This window comes from Polypterus senegalus, chromosome 2, assembly GCF_016835505.1.
Source record: "Polypterus senegalus isolate Bchr_013 chromosome 2, ASM1683550v1, whole genome shotgun sequence".
Lineage (NCBI taxonomy): Eukaryota > Metazoa > Chordata > Cladistia > Polypteriformes > Polypteridae > Polypterus > Polypterus senegalus.
Genome location: NC_053155.1, coordinates 132,699,879 through 132,719,458, shown reverse-complemented (window position 1 = coordinate 132,719,458; position 19,580 = coordinate 132,699,879). Strand labels below are relative to the sequence as shown.

Below are 19,580 nucleotides of genomic sequence, written 5' to 3'. Positions count from 1 at the left end.
TAACTAATTTATCACCTTCCACAAAAGCATTACATTTAATTACTAGCTTACAGCATGAATTGTACCATAAAGTTACCATATTCAAATATTTTTACTCATCCTTGGGACCAAGTTACAGTGTTGTCAAATAAAGAAATGTGTGGAATTGGTCTTATTTTTACAAATAAAACAATAAGGGAATTGAGAAGAATAATGCATGAATAGGAAGAAAGTTGGAAATGCTAACCAAATCAAAGAAAATGTCACAAATGGCTTAAGGTAAGAATAATTAAAAAAACCCAGCATAATTTCTTTTGGACAATCAAAAGGTAGGAATTTAGCCTTCAGCTGAATGAGTCAAAAAACCAAATCACTTTTCAAGGGTTGGCATCCAAAGTGCCACATTAAAGTTTTATATTTGGGCAATGGAGGTCACCCATCTCTGCAACATAAAACTATACAAAATATCATGCTGTGTGCAGAATTTTCCTCTTTGCAGGATTTCTAAACTACACAAGTTTGTATGAATGAATAGGGAAACGTTAATTGAGGCTTAATTTTACTGTCCATAAAAGTCAAAAAGCCCTGGTTCTACTACACCTCAGCACATTCATTCAGCAATGAAGAAAAGGTTGCAACTCATACAGCCTTTATTATGTTGACATGGAAGTAAGTTTGATAACAGAAAAAAAAAAAACTGCCTACAGACATAAATTCAAAAATGCACAAGTAGCAAAGATACAAAAAGGCAATTACTCACACAAACTGCAGCTTTGCTGTCAAAATACTGGGCCAGAACACAGGCATTAGTGGTTAAAAACAAAATAACAAAAACACACTTGGGGCAATACTGTCTAAATAAAGAAAGTTTATAACTATATTACTTGGCTAACCAGGTAAAATATTTTGTATCTGTATAGAGTCTGATGTCAAGGTCACTTGATTTACATAATCAATACAATAATGTGCTAATTATAAGCCAAAGACACAGGATTGACCATTGAACACAGTGCAGTTTGTAGAGTTTAATTTTGTCAGCCAAACCTGGCAAAAGTGGGCACAAGGCTGGAAACAACCATAGATAAGGAGTTGGTCTTTTGCAAGGCCCACTCTTGCACATATCCTAAATTCACAAGTGTGGTAATTTGGAAATGCCCATCAACATAATCTGAATACCTTTGGTGATGTAATGGGAAACCCACACAGACACAGGGGAAACTTATTAGCTCCCATGTACACCATGACCAGGCACAGGATTCAAATAAAATGCATAAACACAAGAAATGTATTTAGGTATTTAAAAGAGCACTACCTAAATAGGTATAATGACTTGACCAAAGTTAAAGTGGAAACAAATTAAAACAACAATCATAAAATTAAATTTGATTTATATTAATTTAATTGGAATTGTGCCTGAGAATAAAACTTTTAAATAGATTCAGAACAGAGTACCAAAAAAAAAAATAGAAGTACTTCTTACTAATAAGAAAATAAATGTTCATCTCATGTTTGCTAAAATGCACATGAATAATCCTCTTGACAGACATGTAAGAAGTGCAACTATAGCTGGTTTGGACCATGTCATGTTTAGAGAAAATCTAACATTTCATTACATTGTAAGAATGTTGCACCAATAACCAAGCATAGAGGTACTAGGGTCATGGTAAAAGGATGATTTTCTCTAATAGAAAGTGACAACTAGTATTCACTAAATGAAGGATTGATGCTGCTCTGTTTTAAAAGATTCTTCAGAAAAATGCTGAACCACCTGTCCTAGAGTTTAAGATCTTAACACCTTGCAAACGAATCATTATTTAAAATATATAATGAACATTTTTTCATAAAACTTTGCACAATAGATAAAAAGGCTACTTTTTTCTTACTGGTGTTATTTGGATAGGCTGTGAAAGGGGTATCTGTGTCACTGGCGTGGCTGCAGAAGCAGAAATGGTGGCCCCTGTGGTGTTATGCTGCTGAGTGGCAGAGTGCTGGACTGCTGCTGCTAGAAGCTGGGCCTGTGCTTGTTGCAGTAACAGCTGTTGCTGGGCGGGAGTCAAAGTTAACTGTGGAAAGAATAAAAAGACAGAAGAGCAACTTCATTTTTGTGAAAGCAACATATAAACATTAAATGACAAAAAATGAAACAAAAAGTATTTCAGTTTTCTAGATTTATCACTGAAAAACCCCAAATTAAAACAATCTACTTAAAGAAGGTGGTACAAAACAAAGGATGAAGTCAAGGTAATCATTTGTATTTAATTCAAAATTTCACTTTTTTTTGGTACACAACACTTATTGCTGCTTCTGTTGACAGAAGGTTTTACCTCATTCCAAGGCAAGGAAGAAAATTTTTAACACACAACAAGATGCAGCCATGTTCGTCCTAAACAAAAGCTATTTTACCACTAGAGAAGACATTAGCATGCTCCGGTGGCTGTGAAACATAGTGGAACAGGAAATGTAGTACTACTGCAAGTCTTATGAAAAATCAGAGCATCTTTCTGGAACAATAAAAATGCAATAACAAACATCCCTGTATCCCTGCTACTTCGTATACAATTTTCTAAAAATTTATGATCAACAGTTTTGTTTTCATCTTGAACTATCACTTACTATATATTTAGATATGTTATATAATAATAAATATACAAAAAATAGCACCTTTACAGATTGGTTTAAGTATGAACACTATTGACTTAGGAAATTGCCTAGTTTCGGTGGTATGCTGGTATGTGTTAACAAGCAAATTCCAATAAATTTCCGGAATGGTTAATAAAGGAATTCTTGGAGTTATATGGGTAAAAGACACATTTGTTATTTTATCTGTAAGTTGGTTAGTTGAAATGTTTAACTATTGTTGTTTGTTGTACAATAAGGAAATTGTCTCAAACTGTAGTAACAAAACAAAATTTGTTTTCCAGACAAACAATACTAATAACAGAAAGCTGATAAACAACACAGCAAAGTACGAAGCAGCACCTATAGATTAATACATTTTTATGGTTCCTGAATGAAGCACAATGCCATGTTTCCTCAGAATGAGTGGCATGCATTAATTGTTTTGCTGCTACACAAGATTACCATTATATTTACTTTGAAAAATGTTTCCAGTTTTCCAAATAGATAAAATTGTGAAGCAGATAGCACGTGTATCTGTTTGGTGGTAACTAAGCTAAAAGGTTTTCTTCTCCACAAAAAAAAATATTCAAACAAAAAACCTTGAAAAAAAGACAAAGCTTACTATAGACTTCTTTACATCATCCAAGTATCTTATAATTGGTTAACTGGTGTTAATACCTTATTGGAGCCCATAAAGAAATTCTTATTGCCTAAACAAGAAATTTTACATATTTGATAAAATGCCAACAGACCCAAAAAAATAAACCAAGTCTTTATCTGGAAACAGTAAGGTTGAGAGTCCCAACATACTCCTGACTTAGTTCATATAGCTCTTTTACACAGCAGCTTACTAGTAAATTCCTAGAATAAGCTGCGTGTATACAATGGGATTTAGACAAGGGATTAAGTATAACATAAACCGCATTTAAATATGTACTGATATACAATTAAAAAAAAGAGACACCATTAGCCAAAGAAAAAGACAGCAATATAAACCGTACCGGATTTTAAATGTAAGCACATCTAGATATATATCACGGATTTTTCGCTGGTTCGCGGATTTCTGCGGACAATGGGTTTTTTAATTTGTGGTACATGCTTCCTTAGTTGCTTTCCCCAGTTGATTTCATACAAGGGATGCTATTGGCAGATGGCTAAGAAGCTACCCAATCAGAGCATGTATTACATATTAACTAAAACTCCTCAATGCTATAAGATATGCATCCCGCGCGGAGCTTGATTGTTTGCTTGTCTCTCTCTGCCTCTATCTCACCCTCTCTGACATTCTCTGCGCCTGACGGAGGGGCTGTGAGCAGAGCTGCTGTTTGCCTAGTGGATACGGACGCACCTCTAAGAAATGCCGCTTTATCGCGGTGCTTTCGGCATATTTTAAAGCACACGTATTGATTTTTTGATTGTTTGCTTTAATCTCTCTCTCTCTCTCTGACGTTCTCTGCGCTCGAGGAGGTCTCGAGGAGCTGTTTGCACAGAGGCTGCTTGCTTAGAAGATACTGAGGCTCCTCTAAAAAATGCTGCGGCAAACTTAAAAGCACACGTATTGATTTTTTGATTGTTTGCTTTTCTTCGCGAGCACGCTCTCTCTCTGAAATTCTCTGCTCCTGAAGAGAAGATATGTTTGCATTCTTTTAATTGTGAGAAAGAACTGTCATCTCTGTCTTGTCATGGAGCACAGTTTAAACTTTGACTAAAGGGTGTTATTTCATGTCTAGAGGGTTCTAATAATGTTAACAGTGTGGGAGAGTTTATAAGGGCTTAAAATATATAAAAACTATACAAACCATATGGTTTCTACTTCGCAGATTTTCACCTATCGCGGGTGGGTCTGGAACGCAACCCCCGCGATCGAGGAGGGATTACTGTATACACACACACACACACACATATATATATACATATATACACAAATATATACATATACATGTATACATATATACACATATATTTTTTATGTGAATTTCCCCTAGGGATTAATAAAGTATCTATATATATATATATCTATATCTATATCTCTATATATATATCTATATCTATATATGTATATGTATATGTATATGTATGTATAACCTGATGACTGAGAAGCTAACCAATCAGAGCACGCAGTTAAGTTCTCCTGACTGAGAAGCTAACCAATCAGAGCACGCAGTTAAGTTCCTGCGTGCTGAATTCAGTGTTAACCAGGAAGTCTCGTCTCGCCTCGCTCATTCAGCATCAACGTGTTTCGCTATGTAAAGAGTTAACTTTTGTGCTCTTTTGTGTTTATCTTTGTGCATAGTCAAGCCCTTTATTATGGCTCCAAAACGATCTGCTACTGCTTCAGGGGCCGTGCCCAAGTGCAAACGGAAGATGTTAATGATTGCCGAAAAGGTAAACGTTTTGGATTTGTTGAAGGCATTCTTTTTATTTAAAAAGTAGGAAAGGAATATAAGATCTACGACCGCAGTGTCCTTTTAACCAGGGTGCAAAACGAGTTGTAAGTGGATGTAATAAGGCAGTAGTCTGGATGGAATCTGCTTTAGGGATTTGGATTGAAGACTGCCAGAAGAAGAACAACGGCACTGCTTCACATTTGCCTGAAGAGGCTCCATTGGAAGAGCTGTAACGCTCTCCTTTGTTGTGTAGTAAAATTAAACTCATTGTTATCGGACAAGTCATTTTCATTTATTTCATCTAATTGCTTTTGTATTTATGTATTTTAGTATTAAGCAGTGTTTAAATTATTTTATACAACCCCATCAATGTATAATATGCCAATAACAATAGGATTTTTTTTTCATGGGAACAAATTAATCATTTTCCCATTATTTCTTATGGGGAAAATCCGTTTGGTATAAGTCCAAGGATCTGGACGGATTAAGGACGTATACCAAGGTACCACTGTATGTATGTGTGTGTGTGTGTATATATATATATATATATATATATACACACACACAGACATTACCAGCAATTAAAGAAAATTTGTTTTGTGTCCTCTGTAGTGGTAAAAGAGAAAGGCTTTGGTTTGGGATAAAAGGAAAAAAGGTGTAAAGAAAGGAAAGTTGCCTTTTTCTTTTATATAGTATAGAGAGATGTGTTCGCCGACGTTATGATCGCCTTTTGGGGACAGTCACGGTGGGTCTTGTGTAGACTGGCGAGACGCCCCTGCCATTAATCGGCTGTGATGGCACTGTCAGTCCTCCACTCATGTGAGTGTCTTCATAATTCGAGCTGACGACCTCATAATCGTATACATGCAAAAGAAAGTGGGAATCGCCTTAATATTAGTTTGCCGCGGTGTAGAAAAGGGGTCCAGTGTTTGCACTTGTCTGGGCTATAGCTCAGGGGGAGGATGAAAAAAATTAAAAGAGCTCAGTTTGACTTAAGGCAGAAGCGCAGTGAGCGTCTCAAATCCCGGCACAGCTATGCTGCAGCCGGCTGCTTGACTTTTGCTGGGCAGGAGACCCCAGTTTTTGCAGACGCGTTCACGATATCAAAAATCTCAGCGCTCTTTGGAGGTCATTCATATATTATATATATAGCAAAATACCCACGCCTCGCAGCGGAGAAGTAGTGTGTTAAAGAAGTAATGAAAAAGAAAAGGAAACATTTTAATAATAACGTAACATGATTGACATTGTCATGAGTGTTGCTGTCATATATATGCCTGCCTAAATAAGTCACCCTCGCTTGGCTCTTACTTTTATACCGTTCATTTAATCATGGCAAGTGGCGGAAAAATTATAAAATGGAAGGAGGACTACATGGAGTATGGCTTTACCAAAACAATTATTGATGTCGAAACGATTATTCAAAAAGCTTCAATTGGTGATCTGTTTTTCTGAGTTAACCTCATATTTTTTCATACTTCTTCTCAAACCAAGGTGGTGCGAGGGGAAAATGAATAGGGATGCGCTGATCAAAGTAATCGGTGTACCAGGAAATCATTCATTGACAAAAGTTCCCCTTTGCTTGTAATGCAAAGTGTGATTAAATGCATTATTTTTAACGCGTTATGGAGCACATGCATCGAAGCTTCTCAGCTGTGCTTGTGCTAGGAAAAAGAAAGATTTTAAAAATAACGTAACACGATTGTCAATGTAACCTTTTGTAAGTAGTGCCTGGAGGATTCAGTGTGGAGAAACTCTAGAGACAGCGTGTATTAACTTGTGGATTTTTCTGTGAGTATTTGGTGGCAGTGTGACGAAGTTGCTTTGAAAGACGGCGTTAGCTGCGGAGCTCAGCTCAGAGTGAAATGAGGTAAATGGGAGGGGAGATGATGACGTGACTCCCCCACCCGCCTTAACTGTCAATCCCCACAAACACAGTCTCTCGGAATTTGCATAAGCACACCCCTTCACCTACAATTTTACAAAGAGATCAAAACTCTCGTTTTTATCCTGCGTCCACTCATTAAACTTGTATCCCGCATTACCCATGGGCATGAGAAACGCCAGCGGCAGCCTGTCTTTGAGCTTAATTTAAAGTTTAGGTTTACACCGTGCTTTCTCATGAATATGGTAGTATATGTCACTTGCTCGCTTCTTATTGTTGTTTCGCTGCCTTCTCAATTATATAATGCATATTTTCTTCAGCGCTTTTTGGAGGTCTTCCTGGTTTTCTACGCACTGCGTTGACAGTCAGTTCACGTGATTACGTGGGAGGCGTGATGATGTCACACGAAACTCCGCCCCCACGGCTCTTGCGCTCAACTCCACTAGAGTAAATGAAGAAAAATACCTTCCAGTTATGACCATTACGCGTAGAATTTCGAAATGAAACCTGCCCAACTTTTGTAAGTAAGCTGTAAGGAATGAGCCTGCCAAATTTCAGCCTTCTAACCACACGGGAACTTGGAGAATTAGTGATGAGTCAGTTAGGCAGTGAGTCACTCAGTCAGTCAGTGAGGGCTTTGCCTTTTATTAGTATAGATATACATACATACATACATACATACATACATAATGAATGTATAATCATTGTTATTCAAGGTGTCTCCCAGTCTATGATATTAACTGTTTATAGACCTTCAAAATATAATGCATCTTTTAAGCATATCTAAATATATATCACGGATTTTTCGCTGGTTCGCGGATTTCTGTGGACAATGGGTCTTTTAATTTATGGTACATGCTTCCTCAGTTTGTTTGCCCAGTTGATTTCATACAAGGGACACTATTGGCGGATGGCTGAGAAGCTACCCAATCAGAGCATGTATTACATATTAACTAAAACTCCTCAATGATATAAGATATGCTTCCCGCGCGGTGCTTGATTGTTTGCTTTTATCTGTCTCTCTCACTCTCTCTGCCTGACGGAGGGGGTGTGAGCAGAGGGGTTGTTTGCACAGAGGCTGTTTGCCTAGAGGATATGGACGCACCTCAAAAAAATGCCGCTTTATCGCAGTGCTTCGGCATACTTAAAAGCACAAAAGCACATATTGATTTTTTGATTGTTTGCTTTTCTTAGCAAGTGCTCTCTCTCTCTCTCTGAAATTCTCTGCTCCTGACGCGCGCATTTCTTTGAAGAGAAGATATATTTGCATTCTTTTAATTGTGAGAAAAGACTGTCATCTCTGTCTTGTCATGGAGCACAGTTTAAACTTTTGATTAAAGGGTGTTATTTCATGTCTAGAGGGCTCTAATAATGTTAACAGTGTGGGAGAGTTTATAAGGGCTTAAAATATATAAAAATAACCATACAAACATATGGTTTCTTCACGGATTTTCATCTATCGCGGGGGGTTCTGGAACGCAACCCCCGCGATCGAGGAGGGATTACTGTATAACATGTTCCTAATTGTAGGCAATTTCATTTTCATGTGGACAAAAGTGTGACCCGAAAGCTAGAGAATTCCTGAACTTATTGCAGTCTGTTGATCTGAGTCTGCATGTCAGCCAGCACATACATATGGGAGAGAACATATTGGATTTAATGATTTCAAAAGATTTAAAAGTTGAAGTAAGGCAGGTCGTGGATGCCGATATTTTGGACCATTTTTGCATAGTATTTAATGTAGAAATACTGATAACTACAACTAATGAGCGGCATATCGTTTAACATTTTGATACATCTCTAGCTTCAATGTTTTCTAATGATCGAAACAATCAGTTGGGTTATAGTGTTATCCTCAATAGTGCTAATAATGTTAATAGTAAGGTGAAAGTTTTAATGTTAAAGTAAGAGCTGCAGTAGACATAGTGGCACAAGAAAATACAGTTAAGAAATTCTCCAGCACTATTATACCTTGGTGTCTGATTTAAAGAGAACATGTACAACAGCTGAGCATAAATGGAGAAAAACTAAACATTATCCACTATGAAAAACTTAAGGCAAATATAACTGAATATAACAACACAGTCTGGCTTGAGAGGCAAGCCTATTTCTCTAAAATTATAAATGATAATACTAGTAATCCAAGAGTTTTATTTTCAACTATTGATTGTCTTTTAAACACAGCTCAGACAATGGAATACCTCCTTAAAACTAGTTGTGAAAACTGTGCTCGTTTAAGCAAGTTAAATTCTTTCAATGGAGTAGAGATTGACCCAAACTATGTAAAATAATTTCTCAATTGAAACCTTCCACCTGTGTCCTTGACAAGTGTCAATAGGCTCTTTTTTTTAAATAAATAAATCTCCAATGCCCTTATTGATAGTGTACTTGAAATAGTGAACTCATTGTTAGACACGGAGGCTCTTCCCTCACTGTCAAAAGACTGCAGTTATTAAACCCATGCTCAAGAAAAGTAATCTCAACTCCTCTGTCAATTTTAGACCAAATTCAAAGTCTTTCTCATGTAAAATTCTATTCTTAATTTTTCAAATCAGGTTTTAAAACAAACCATAGTACAAAAACTGCAGTGGCAAAAGTAGTAAATGATTTATGTGGACAGAAGCAATATACCTGTTCTTGTTGTCTTAGACTTGAGTGGAGCATTTGACATTATAGACCACAGTATTCGTATAAATCGCCTTAAGACAATGGGTGTGCCTCTCGGTAAGCATCTTAAATTCATTTCAATCTTATTTAGCAGGTAGAAAATTCTTCGTTAGTTGTGGTGATTGTACCTTGAAGATACAAGTAGTAACATATACAGTATTGTGTAACTACTTCTATCTTGTAAAGCACTTTGAGCTACATTGTTATAAGAAAATGTGCTATATAAATGCAGTTGTTGTTGATATACCGGTTTCTTTTTTAAAAATAGAATTACTCAAAATCAGAGCACAACTCCGTCTTGAGTAAATTATGTCAAGGTGTTCCAGGACAAAGAAATGTTAATTTCTACTTCCAAGTATGGTTTCAACTTAAATATTAATCATAAAAATAAATGAGTTTATTTATATGAGCCAAATGTGCTTGAACTGGCTGCACGCAAGCACAAAGAGGTAAGTGCTGATGCTTGCAGGCTAGTCTAGTGCAGCAGCTCAATCCCAGGGACAGTGAGGCTGCAGTAGTGCAGGGTGTCACGCTTGGGTCACAGAATTGCACAGAAACACAGGAGATTGTAGAGACAGGAACTTTATTCAAACAAACATGTCTCCTTCAGAAGTAAAAGGAGCTCAGTATGCAGTTAGTTATCGATTAAAGAACAGACAAGCATCACAGGGGAGCACAATTCCCAACAGGAGCAGGGAATGCCTGGGGGAGGAGAGAGAAACAAAGCAATCAGCCAAAAAGGACAGGTGCCGTTCAGGCTTTTAAGTAAGCATAGCGTCACGCAAGAAGCATATCACGCGACAGAGCAGCCTCAAATAAGCCCAGCAAGTAGGGAGCAATGTGAAAGTAGTCTATCAGCATTTCTTAAGAGGGCTTTTTTGAGGAGCATCTGTGTCTCCAAACCCCCACCGCTCACAAGGGGCTGCCGCTAAGATTCACACCGTAGAGAAGACGGTGATTTATGTATTTTTATGGTGGAGATTCCAGGGACGCACCCAGCCTTGACCTGACCCGAGCACACTTACAAACAGAGACAACAACAAAGTGGTAATCAAACAGCAAATAAAGAATGTAATGAAAACAAATGAAATAAGAAAACAACAATACCACCCCGTTCCCCTTATGACAATTACACATTAAATACAACGAAGCACAAACAAAACACACACAGTAAATCATGAAAAAGTTCATGAAAAACAGCAATGGATGAAATGTAATGATGAAAATAGATAGTCCAGAGATCCGCACGTCGAATGGGAATGAAGATAGTCCTACCAGTAGTTCCTGAAATGGTGAAGACGGGTGGACGGGTTCAGGAGCGCTCCTTTCTTTGTAGGATGGCCATGAATCCACTTACAGTCCTCATGTACACAGGCAGACAATCCAGACGCACGAAACGATCCACGACAAAATGAATAAGTACAGGTAACACAACAGAAGGCAGACAGACAGAAACTTGAAACACAATTTACAAAAACTTTTTTTTGCTTTTGGTCACCGGCCCCCTTTTTAAAAGCCGCGCTGACATCCTTTGACTTCAACAGCCCCAGGACTCTCAGCAGAAGACCAATCAGAGCCACTGCAGGGACTGCTGGGAGTTGCAGTTTTAAATTCTTTTGGCTACTTTCACCATCCCAAGCTGCAGTTTTCTATACAGTTGCTTCCTGTACTCTCTACAGTACAGTACAGCCACAAAAAAGCCATAAAAATTGCAGAGGATATTTGCGGTTTCTGCTAACAATTATTAGTTAGGGTCTAAGGAAAAATCTGCGAATGACTGAGGCCATAAACTCTGAACCGCGACTTTGTGGGGGTCTACTGTACATAATTATTAGGATTAGTATTTGTTTTTATTATTACACTTTATTAAAATTCACCTGAATCCAAACCACCATCTTCATCTAGCTGGTGATTAAAACTCAATGGTAACAATGGAAACATTAGAAAATGTTTAGAATAAAGGACAGCTACTGTATAATAAGACAGAATGACTTCCGGCCTGTTGCTCTGACGTGACATCTGATGAAGACCATGGAGCAGCTGCTGCTTCACCACTCGAGGCCACAGGTCCACCACACCTTCGAACCTCTGCAGTTCGCATACCAGGAAAAGGTGGGAGCGGAGGATGCCATCATCTATATGCTACACCGATCCCTCTCTTAACTGGACAGAGGCAGTGGTGCTGTAAGAATTATGTTTTTGGACTTCTCTAGCGCCTTCAACACCATCCAACCTCTGCTCCTTAGAGACAAGCTGACTGAGATGGGAGTAGACTCACACCTGGTGGCATGGATTGTGGACTCTTACAGACAGACCTCAATATGTGCGTCTTGGGAACTGCAGGTCTGACATTGTGTTCAGCAATACAGGGGCGCCGCAGGGGACTGTACTTTCTACGGTCCTGTTCAATCTATATACATCAGACTTCCAATGTGACTCGGAGTCCTGCCACGTGCAAAAGTTCGCTGATGACACTGCTATTGTGGGCTGCATCAGGAATGGGCAGGAGGAGGAGTACAGGAAGCTAATCAAAGACTTCGTTAAATGGTGCGACTCAAACCACTTACATCTTAACACCAGCAAAACCAAGGAGCTGGTGGTGGATTTTAGGAGGCCCAGGCCCCTCATGGACCCTGTGATCATCAGAGGTGACTGTGTGCAGACCTATAAATATCTGGGAGTGCAGCTGGATGACAAATTGGACTGGACTGCCAATACTGATACTCTATGTAAGAAAGGTCAGAGCAGACTATACTTTCTGAGAAGGTTGGCATCCTTCAACATCTGCAGTAACATGCTGCAGATGTTCTACCAGATGGTTGTGGCAAGTGCCGTATTCTACGCGGTGGTTTGCTGGGGTGGCAGCATAAAGATGAAAGACGCCTCACGCCTGGACAAACTTATTAAGAAGGCAGGCTCTATTGTAGGAGTAAAGTTGGACAGTTTAACATCTTTGGCAGAGCGACGGGCATTAAGCAAACTCCTGTCAATCATGAAGAATCCACTGCATCCACTGAACAGTGTCATCTCCAGGCAGAGGAGTAGCTTCAGTGACAGACTTTTGTCACTGTCCTGCTCCACTGACAGACTGAGGAGATCGTTCCTCCCCCACACTATGCGACTCTTCAATTCCACCCGTCGTAGTAAATGCTAACATTACTCAGTTATTGTCTGCTTTTTTATTTTTATTTTTTTCATTTTTATTACTATTTAATTTAATATTGTTTCTTTGTATCAGTATACTGCTGCTGTATTATGTGAATTTCCCCTTGGGATTAATAAAGTATCTATCTCTCTATCAATTAGCTTTTTCACAAGTATGTTTAAGCTCAGTAACAGAGAGATATATAATAGTTGTTATTCTTCGAACTTGTAAATAAAATCTGTTCCAGAATGTAGGGATACAAGTACTATTGGACCTCTACCTTTTGTTAGGACATAGTGACTGTGTAGGATATCCAAGACATAACAATCAAGATAACAATACCGTTCACATCTTTAGGTGTTATATATGTCCTGAACAAAACCAAGATGTGCATCAGAAATTTTCTGAGCAAACTTCACCACCTTCTGTACTGCTCAGTAGTTCTGAGCTGAACAGGTGTCGCAAAAGAATACAATCAGTTAGGACAGACCATGAACCAAAGGAAGTTGCTGAGCACAAATGCAAGACATCTAAGGAAGCAAGGGTGTTGATGACAGTTGTCGTCATCATGTCTGTCTTTCAGGATGAAACAATTCTGCTCCCTGTGGACTGATTACAACGAAATTTGGAGCACACATTCTTTAGAAATTTGTTGGAAAAATACATTTTCATTGAAGTAACATGATTCAAATGTACTGTATAAAATTTAGAAATTTAAAAAACTCTCAATTAAAAAGCATAGGTAATTTTTATTAAAATTCTCTGCCTTAAAACAGACCATTCTACGCAAATTCAATTGCTACTCAAATTTACCTTCAAAGAGATTATTTCAACTTGAAATTTTTCCTCTTTTACATATTCGACAGCTTCGCCTGATAACAAAAAAAATCCCTACTACAAGTTATTGAAACACTAGCAGAGTCAGCAGATCTCCATCACCTTAGCTACTAGAATTCTCATGGGTGGATCTGGTTACTCCTTTCAAAAACTATATGTTTAAAAAAATATGAACTACAAATCAGCCACAGACCCTCTATAACCTATAATTAACAAAAGAACATCAATTGACACAGTTTTTGAATTATTTTAGTTGGAATTTGAGGTCTATAAAGGTTATTACAAAATGTGCATTTTATATACTCTGTGTAATAAAATTCTATTATCACTGTTATTTTTAAATATGACTGATAGTTACAAAAACATTTCATTCACAAAAGAGTGGTATCTCTGTCATTGATTAATAAAACAAAGGCCACTCTATAAATGAAGACCGTGTACTAAACAATTCCTGAACTGTAGGACTTACGACTGTACTTAAAACGCAGATTTGTGCATTTTTAATAGTCAATCTGAAAGCATATTTTGTTTTTTATGACAGGTCATGCACTGCAATTAATGTGGCAATGCATATTTTGCTCATGGCAATGTTGATGTACTGGTAACCATTACAGAATGAAAAGCCGCCCTGTGCTGTAGACCTGTTTAATGCCTTAATACCACCCTTTTTCCTACACTCATGCCTTCTTAAAATACACAATAATGAAACAATCACCGGCCTAATTTAATTTATGACACTAAGCTTACTGTCATTTTCTTTTGTTTTTTCTTTACTTTTAAATTCTGTATTGTACTTTTTTTTACCTTGGCTTAACCAACTTTGAATCCATCTTGAAAAAAGAGGTTTTACACTGTGCTATAAATTATACTATGCTCAAAGTGACTCCCAAAAAGCAGCAAGCTGATTATTGGTTAACAGATTACCCTGTTTGCATACTACTGGCAACTGCAAGAAAAATATGTTAAAACGTATCCAAAGAAATAACCCTTATTGTTGATTTTTACATGTCTACTGCTGCTTTAGCAAAATGGTGCAACAAGCAGTTAACATTTTTTCCAAATCTAAAAAATTACGATATGGCAGAAATTTGGCATGTTGCAGGAAAACTTTAAGTACTGTGTACATGTAAAGCAAATGATCGATAGAACGTTTCTGCAATTCCTAGAAATCCTTTTATCCTTATTATTAAAACGTGGCTACAAAAATACATATACAAAAATGTAAAAGATGCGTGCCCAGATTAGTACTAAAGGACACAATTATAAATTACTATTTTAACTAAGTGTACATGTGGAAAACAAAGGATACTGATAGACAAATAAAAGGTATAACAATAATGCATGAAACATAAAAAAATGCAAAGTTTCATAGTTATACTGTGTTTGTAATTACACACTGAAGTTGAGCCTATTTGCATGCCAACTTACACCAGTGATCTGTCCTCCAGCCAACATGAGCGGAGTCTGTGGGAGGGAACTCTGTATTGAGGGCTGGATGGAAGGCTGACTCGAGACTGGAGTTTCACCAGAATCTTCTGATTTACACTACAAGTAAAAACAGGCATAATTAAGAATTCCAAAATATGCACTTAATGCTTGTGAATTAAAGGAAAGAAAAAACCTCTTGGTTTCTCCTTATCTACTTGTTCTAAAAATGAGCTAAAAATGTTGACTCCTGTTCGTTGGTTTAAATAACATTTTATCCAAAAAAAAAAATAAAAGTGAAATCATGTACTTGTCAAGATATACAAACAATGGAAAAATATAAAACAGAAAAAGGATGAATTTCATCACGAATAAAGTCACAAGATTCTCTAAAAATGGCAAGGACAGAAAAATAAAAAGAGCTTCAAATGGCCTATAAAAACAGCTAAATGAGATAATGAAAAGAAAAAAAAAAAAGCTATAAACTAACCATACAAGCTCGAGTGACCAAACGAACATCTCTAGTTTATAGAATCTCTCGTATTTTTAACATTTTTTCTGTTATTTAAAGTTTACATTTTCACTACGGTTGAGTCAAAAGATGATATATCTAGAGCACCATGAATCTCTAAGAAAGGGCATTTTGAGGTAATGCCCCGTGCAAGAGAGTATGGCTTCCATGGATTTAAGCTTCTTTATGCGCCTGCTTTTATGACTGACTGTCCTGGCAAAGCTTAGGAGGATTATAGGGCAGTTAGTAAGATTGCAGCACGGATAGAATAGCAAATTTTAAGTAGAAGAGTATACAAAAGGTAGACTTGTTTTTATTATTTTGAAGATGTCCAATGGGCAGGGCAGGGTTTATACCAGAGCTTTCTGAATAAAAATGCCAGTCAGCACCAATGGATTCACCTGGATAAGCAGGATTATCAGCGTGTCAACTCATCGTCCAAACAATCTGTATACTTTTTTTCTTCTTCACATACGTAGCAATATTATAATAAAGATGGCCTGAATATTTTTATTACACCTCACTGTTTTAGGCACAGTGTGTCAAATCAGCAGCCACACAAGATGGAGATTAAATTGAGTAATACAATGTTTGGCTGACATATTAATGATGCTCTTTAAGGTGTGGATTTTAAAGTATACAATTAAAAAAAAAAAAAAAATCAGAATTATGAATTGTTTTCCATTTGCTTTAATACGAGGAGGACTTTTTTAGTATTAAACAGTGAGGATTAGGGTAGGGGATAAGGCCAATAATGGCATGCTCTGGTACACAGTCCAAATCAAAACAACTTTAATTTTCTATTTAGGTTTTATATCTCTGCTGGTTGTTTCCCTATTCAATTCAATAAATAAATGGTCTCTTTATATTATATATATATAATATATAATATATATACACACACACACACACACATACATACAGTATACAGTGCATCCGGTAAGTATTCACAGCGCATCACTTTTTCCACATTTTGTTATGTTACAGCCTTTTTCCAAAATGGATTAAATTCATTTTTTTCCTCAGAATTCTACACACAACACCCCATAATGACAACGTGAAAAAAGTTTGAGATTTTTGCAAATTTATTAAAAATAAAAAAATGTTTCTGCAGCTTAATTGGAGTCCACCTGTGGTAAATTCAGTTGATTGGACATGATTTGGAAAGGCACACACCTGTCTATATAAGGTCCCAGAGTTGACATTTCATGTCAGAGCACAAACCAAGCATGAAGTCAAAGGAATTGTCTGTAGACCTCCGAGACAGGATTGTCTCGAGGCACAAATCTGGGGAAGGTTACAGAAAAATCTATTCTGCTTTGAAGGTTCGAATGAGCACAGTGGTCTCCATCATCCGTAAGTGGAAGAAGTTCAAAACCACCAGGACTCTTCCTAGAGTTGGCCGTACATCTAAACTGAGCAATCGGAGGAGAATGGCCTTAGTCAGGGAGGTGACCAAGAACCCGATGGTCATTCTGTCAGAGCTCCAGAGAGAGGAGAACCTTCCAGAAGGGCAACCATCTCTGCTGCAATCCACTAATCAGGCCTGTATGGTAGAATGGCCAGACGGAAGCCACTTCTTAGTAAAAGGCACATGGCAGCCCACCTGGAGTTTGCCAAAAGACACCTAAAGGACTCTCAGACCATGAGAAACAAAATTCTCTGGTCTGATGAGACAAAGATTGAACTCTTTGGTGTGAATGCCAGGCGTCACGTTTGGAGGAAACCAGGCACCGCTCATCACCAGGCCAATACCATCCCTACAGTGAAGCATGGTGGCGGCAGCATCATGCTGTGGGGATGTTTTTCAGCGGCAGGAACTGGGAGACTAGTCAGGATAAAGGGAAAGATGACTGCAGCAATGTACAGAGATATCCTGGACGAAAACCTGTTCCAGAGCGCTCGACGGTTCATCTTTCAGTAAGACAATGACCATAAGCACACAGCCAAGATATCAAAGGAGTGGCTTCAGGACAACTCTGTGAATGTCCTTGAGTGGCCCAGCCAGAGGCCAGACTTGAATCCGATTTAATATCTCTGTAGAGATCTTAAAATGGCTGTGCACCGACGCTTCCCATCCAACCTGATGGAGCTTGAGAGGTGCTGCAAAGAGGAATGGGCAAAACTGGCCAAGGATAGGTGTGCCAAGCTTGTGGCATCATATTCAAAAAGACTTAAAGCTGTAATTGCTGCCAAAGGTGCATCAACAAATTATTGAGCAAAGGCTGTGAATACTTATATACATGTTATTTCTCATTTTTTTAAATTTTTAATAAATTTGCAAAAACCTCAAGTAAACTTTTTTCACGTTGTCATTATGGGGTGTTGTGTGTAGAATTCTAAAGGAAAAAAATAAATGTAACCAATTTTGGAATAAGGCTGTAACATAACAAAATGTGGAAAAAGTGATGCGCTGTGAATACTTTCCGGATGCACTGTATGTATGCATGTATGTTATATATATATATATATATATATATATATATATATATATATATATATATATATATATATATATATATATATATATAAATATACCAATATATAGATAGTAGTGTGTTAAAGAAGCAATGAAAAGAAAAGGAAACATTTTGAAGATAACGTAACCTGATTGTCAATGTAATTGTTTTGTCACTGTTGTGAGTGATGAGTGTTGTTGTCATATATATATATATATATATATATATATATATATATATAGTGGTGTGAAAAACTATTTGCCCCTTCCTGATTTCTTATTCTTTTGCATGTTTGTCACACAAAATGTTTCTGATCATCAAACACATTTAACCATTAGTCAAATATAACACAAGTAAACACAAAATGCAGTTTTTAAATGATGGTTTTATTATTTAGGGAGAAAAAAAAATCCAAACCAACATGACCCTGTGTGAAAAGTAATTGCCCCTGAGCCTAATAACTGGTTGGGCCACCCTTAGCAACAATAACTGCAATCAAGCGCTTGCGATAACTTGCAATGAGTCTTTACAGCTCTGGAGGAATTTTGGCCCACTGCCTTTGCAGAATTGTTGTAATTCAGCTTTGTTTGAGGGTTTTCTAGCATGAACCGCCTTTTTAAGGTCATGCCATAGCATCTCAATTGGATTCAGGTCAGGACTTTGACTAGGCCACTCCAAAGTCTTCATTTTGTTTTTCTTCAGCCATTCAGAGGTGGATTTGCTGGTTTGTTTTGAGTCATTGTCCTGTTGCAGCACCCAAGATCGCTTCAGCTTGAGTTGACGAACAGATGGCCGGACATTCTCCTTCAGGATTTTTTGGTAGACAGTAGAATTCATGGTTCCATCTATCACAGCAAGCCTTCCAGCTCCTGAAGCAGCAAAACAACCCCAGACCATCACACTACCACCACCATATTTTACTGTTGGTAATGTGTTCTTTTTCTGAAATGCTGTGCTCCTTTTACGCCAGATGTAACGGGACATTTGCCTTCCAAAAAGTTCAACTTTTGTCTCATCAGTTCACAAGGTATTTTCCGAAAAGTCTTGGCAATCATTGAGATGTTTCTTAGTAAAATTGAGATGAGCCCTAATGTTCTGTTTGCTTAACAGTGGTTTGCATCTTGGAAATCTGCCATGCAGGCCGTTTTTGCCCAGTCTCTTTCTTATGGTGGAGCCGTGAACACTGACCTTAATTGAGGCAAGTGAGGCCTGCAGTTCTTTAGACGTTGTCCTGGGGTCTTTTCTGACCTCTCGGATGAGTCGCCTCTGCGCCTTGGGGTAATTTTGGTCGGCCGCCACTCCTGGGAAGGTTCACCACTGTTCCATGTTTTTGCCATTTGTGGATAATGGCTCTCACTGTGGTTCGCTGGAGTCCCAAAGCTTTAGAAATGGCTTTAAAACCTTTACCAGACTGATAGATCTCAATTACTTCTGTTCTCATTTGTTCCTGAATTTCTTTGGATCTTGGCATGATGTCTAGCTTTTGAAGTGCTTTTGGTCTACTTCTCTGTGTCAGGCAGCTCCTATTTAAGTGATTTCTTGATTGAAACAGGTGTGGCAGTAATCAGGCCTGGGGGTGGCTACTGAAAATTGAACTCAGGTGTGATACACCACAGTTAGGTTATTTTTAACAAGGGGCAATTACTTTTTCACACAGGGCCATGTA

At 37.8% G+C, this 19,580-nt stretch overlaps 1 protein-coding gene across 4 annotated transcripts in view; it reads right to left on the bottom strand.

The window, feature by feature from the left end:
* LOC120523369 (POU domain, class 2, transcription factor 1-like) overlaps positions 1 to 19,580 on the bottom strand; it is a 217,569-nt gene that overhangs the window by 69,309 nt on the left and 128,680 nt on the right. For 3 of the 4 annotated variants that reach the window (XM_039744631.1, XM_039744632.1, XM_039744633.1), the window contains exons 4-5: positions 14,948 to 15,064; positions 1,863 to 2,042 (exon numbers count right to left, since the gene is read on the bottom strand). In XM_039744631.1, coding sequence (XP_039600565.1) covers positions 1,863 to 2,042; positions 14,948 to 15,064 — 297 coding nt within the window. The remainder of the gene's footprint in view (positions 1 to 1,862; positions 2,043 to 14,947; positions 15,065 to 19,580) is intronic. The other variant, XM_039744634.1, reaches the window with a different exon arrangement.